Raw genomic sequence first — 3331 nt, forward strand, 5'->3', positions numbered from 1 at the left:
TGTCACTAGGAATAAAATAATCAGTTTGGGCTTTTCATCTGTTCTCTTTTTTAAAATTTTTAAATTTTATTTATTTTTTATACAGCAGGTTCTTATTAATCATCAATTTTATACACATCAGTGTATACCTGTCAATCCCAATCGCCCAATTCATCACACCACCACCCCACCTCCCTGCGTTGTCTGTAAAGCTTTTGATTTCTCCATCAAATCTGAATGAGATCCTTGCCAGGTAGAGTAATCTTGGTTGTAGGTTCTTCCCTTTCATCACTTTAAATATATTGTGCCAGTCCCTTCTGGCTTGTAGAGTTTCTGATGAGAAATCAGCTGTTAACCTTATGGGAGTTCCCTTGTATGTTATTTGTCGTTTTTCCCTTGTTGCTTTCAATAACTTTTCTTTGTCTTTATTTTTTGTCAGTTTGATTACTATGTGTCTCGGCGTGTTTCTTCTTGGGTTTATCCTGCCTTGGACTCTCTGTGCTTTCTGGACTTGGGTGGCTATTTCCTTTCCCACGTTAGGGAAGTTTTCGACTATAATCTCTTCAAATATTTTCTCGGGTCCTTTCTCTCTTCTCCTTCTGGGACCCTTATAATGTGAATGTTGTTGTGTTTAATATTGTCCCAAAAGTCTCTTAGACTGTCTTCATTTCTTTATATTCCTTTTTCTTTTCATTTTATTTTTAGACAACCTACATGACATGTTTTTTTATTTTCCTCAAAAACAGTGCCTCCGCTCCAAACAAATCAACATCAAAACGAAGAGCTCAAGTTGACATCAGTCCCATTTGTCTAAGTCTTGGTTTTATGTGGATGAAAAGCAGCAGCCAGCCAGTTATGATGAGCAGGTGATAGATCCAAACAGCCAAATTTGTTAACATTTTTCAATTTCTAGACCATCCTTAAAGAAAATCATATTTGGTATCACACAATCCTCACAGTAGTCCAGCAGAGCAACCATGCCATCTGGATTCATGTTTTCACCAATAAAGAACTGATAGTTTTTGAAATTACCAAGGATGTGCTTGATTTGTCCTGCAGTTCCTGTCATAAAAGGTTTTACCCTTTCTGGTCTCTGTTCTTCAAGCTTCCCTTTGATTGACTTCATGTAATCCTTGATGTAGTTCTTGTAGGCTTCTTTTGTGAAGCTGGTTTCTTGCACGTGATTGTTCATGACAGTATCCACACCAGTGATTACTGTGCTTTCAGTACCTTTGCCCTCAGGGCCTTCAGAGGAGGCATTTCCACCAATGAGCGAGTCATCAATGTTACCCTCTCTCCTACTGACCATCTTCCCCTCCACCTCCAGACACAGCCTATCCGCAATCTCTTGGATCTTGTACATGTCAGGGAACATCTCATCATGGTTGATGAGGTCCTGGTAGATGATCATGATGGCGACTGGAGGGAGACAACGGTGGCACTAGCTTAGTAGGAGCCCGGAGCTCAGAGAGAGCGCAGTGCAGCAGAAGCGGCACTTGCAGGGAGGGGGGAGTGGGCGGAAAAGCCATTCTTTTTTCTTTATTCTGTTCCAAGGCAGTGAATTCCACCATTCAGTCTTCCAGGTCACTTATCCGTTCTTCTGCCTCAGTTATTCTGCTATTGATTCCTTCTAGTGTATTTTTCATTTCAGTGATTGTATTGTTCATCTCTGTTTGTTAATTCTTCTATGTGTTTGTTCTTTAATTCTTCTAGGTCTTTGTTAAACATTTCTTTCATCTTCTCAATCTTTGCCTCCATTCTTTTTCCGAGATCTTGGATCATCTTCATATCATTATTCTGAACTCTTTTTCTGGAAGGTTTCCTATCTCCACTTCATTTAGTTGTATTTCTGGGGTTTTATCTTCTTCCTTCATCTGGTACAAAGTCCTCTGCCTTTTCATTTTGTCTATTCTTCTGTGAGTGTGGTTTTCCTTCCACAGGCTGCAGAAGTTCTTCTTGCTTCTGCTGTCTGCCCTCTGGTGGATGAGGCTCTATGTCATTCTTTGAAAGGTTGTGCCCTGCCCCTTCTCTCCTGTTTCAAAACCAGCAAGGACAGGGACTTCCCTGGTGGCACAGTGGTTAAGACTCTGTGCTCCCAATGCAGGAGGCCTGGGTTTGACCCCTGGTCTGGGAGCTAGATCCCACAAGCATGCAGCAACTAAGAGTTAGCATGCCACAACTAAGGAGCTGGTGAGCTGCAGCTAAGACCCAATGCAAGCAAATAAATAAATAAAACACACACACACACACACACACACGCACACACGAGCTGATTTAAAAAAAAGAACCAGAAAGGACAAAGTCTGTGAGGGGGGAATGTGCTTGTGTGTTCTGGGAATAGCAAAGAGGCTGGTTTGGCTTGAGCCTGGTAAGCCAGCAGGGAGCAGTAGATTGAGATCCAAAAATTGGAGACGACCTTACAACGGTAGAGATCTTGAGGTTGATTCTACTCTGAGAGATGGTAAGCATTGGGGCGTTTTACAGAGCAGTGTCATGATCTGAATTTACATTTTTAAAAGACTGCTCAGGCAGCTGTGTGAACAGACTGTATGAGGAGTGGAGGAGCTTGGGAAGGTAAGGAAGCTGGAGACCGGTCAGAAGGTGAGAGATGATGTGGCTTGGACCAAGGAGGCAGCAGTGGAGTTGATGAGAAGCAGTTAGATTTTAGATATATTTTGAAAATCTACCTGACAGGAAACACTGTGGATGTCGGGTGTGAGAGAAAGAGATGAGTCAAGGATGACTCTAAGGTTTTTGGCCTGAGCAACTGGAAGACTGAAACACCATATACATGAAAGAAATCAGAAAATGGCTGGGGGAGGGCAGGTTGGAAGCCATGGTGGAAATTTTACTGGTTAGAGGCTTGAACGAACTTTCTGGAATGATGGGGATGTTCTCTCATTTAGAGTGGTGGTTGCCTGGGGGTAAACACTGTAAAAACTCACTGAACTGAATTTTTAGTATCTCTGCATTTTATTTTATATAAATTATACCTAAACACACACACACCCTTTTATTGATAACGGGGAAGACTTAAGAAAAAAGGAGTTTATTTTAAAGGTTACACATGAGAGAGAATGGGATCCATACTGGAAGCTCGTTGAGATTGATCCTCCCAGCTCTCTCATGGGGGTCCCTGCATCTCCCCGTGCTTCGGCATTTTCATCACTTTCTCTTTTTTTGTTAATAATTTTATTTTATTTCATTTATTTATTTTATTTTATTTTATTTTACTTTTTTTGTCTGCCTTGGGTCTTCATTGCTGCGTGTGGGCTTTCTCTAGTTGTGGCGAGTGGGGGCTACTCTTGTGGCTACTCTTTCATTGTGCTGCGCGGGCTTCTCATTGTGGTGG

At 41.8% G+C, this 3331-nt stretch overlaps 1 protein-coding gene across 1 annotated transcript; it reads right to left on the reverse strand.

The window, feature by feature from the left end:
* Positions 1–445: 445 nt before the first annotated feature.
* Positions 446–1426, reverse strand: LOC309824603 (translationally-controlled tumor protein-like). The gene has a single exon (XM_082657581.1). It carries the CDS (start codon positions 1388–1390, stop codon positions 872–874), a length of 519 nt encoding a protein of 172 aa, XP_082513707.1. The 5' UTR covers positions 1391–1426; the 3' UTR covers positions 446–871.
* Positions 1427–3331: the final 1905 nt, after the last annotated feature.

Source organism: Grampus griseus (assembly GCF_964374135.1).
Source record: "Grampus griseus genome assembly, chromosome: 6".
Taxonomy (NCBI): Eukaryota; Metazoa; Chordata; class Mammalia; order Artiodactyla; family Delphinidae; genus Grampus; species Grampus griseus.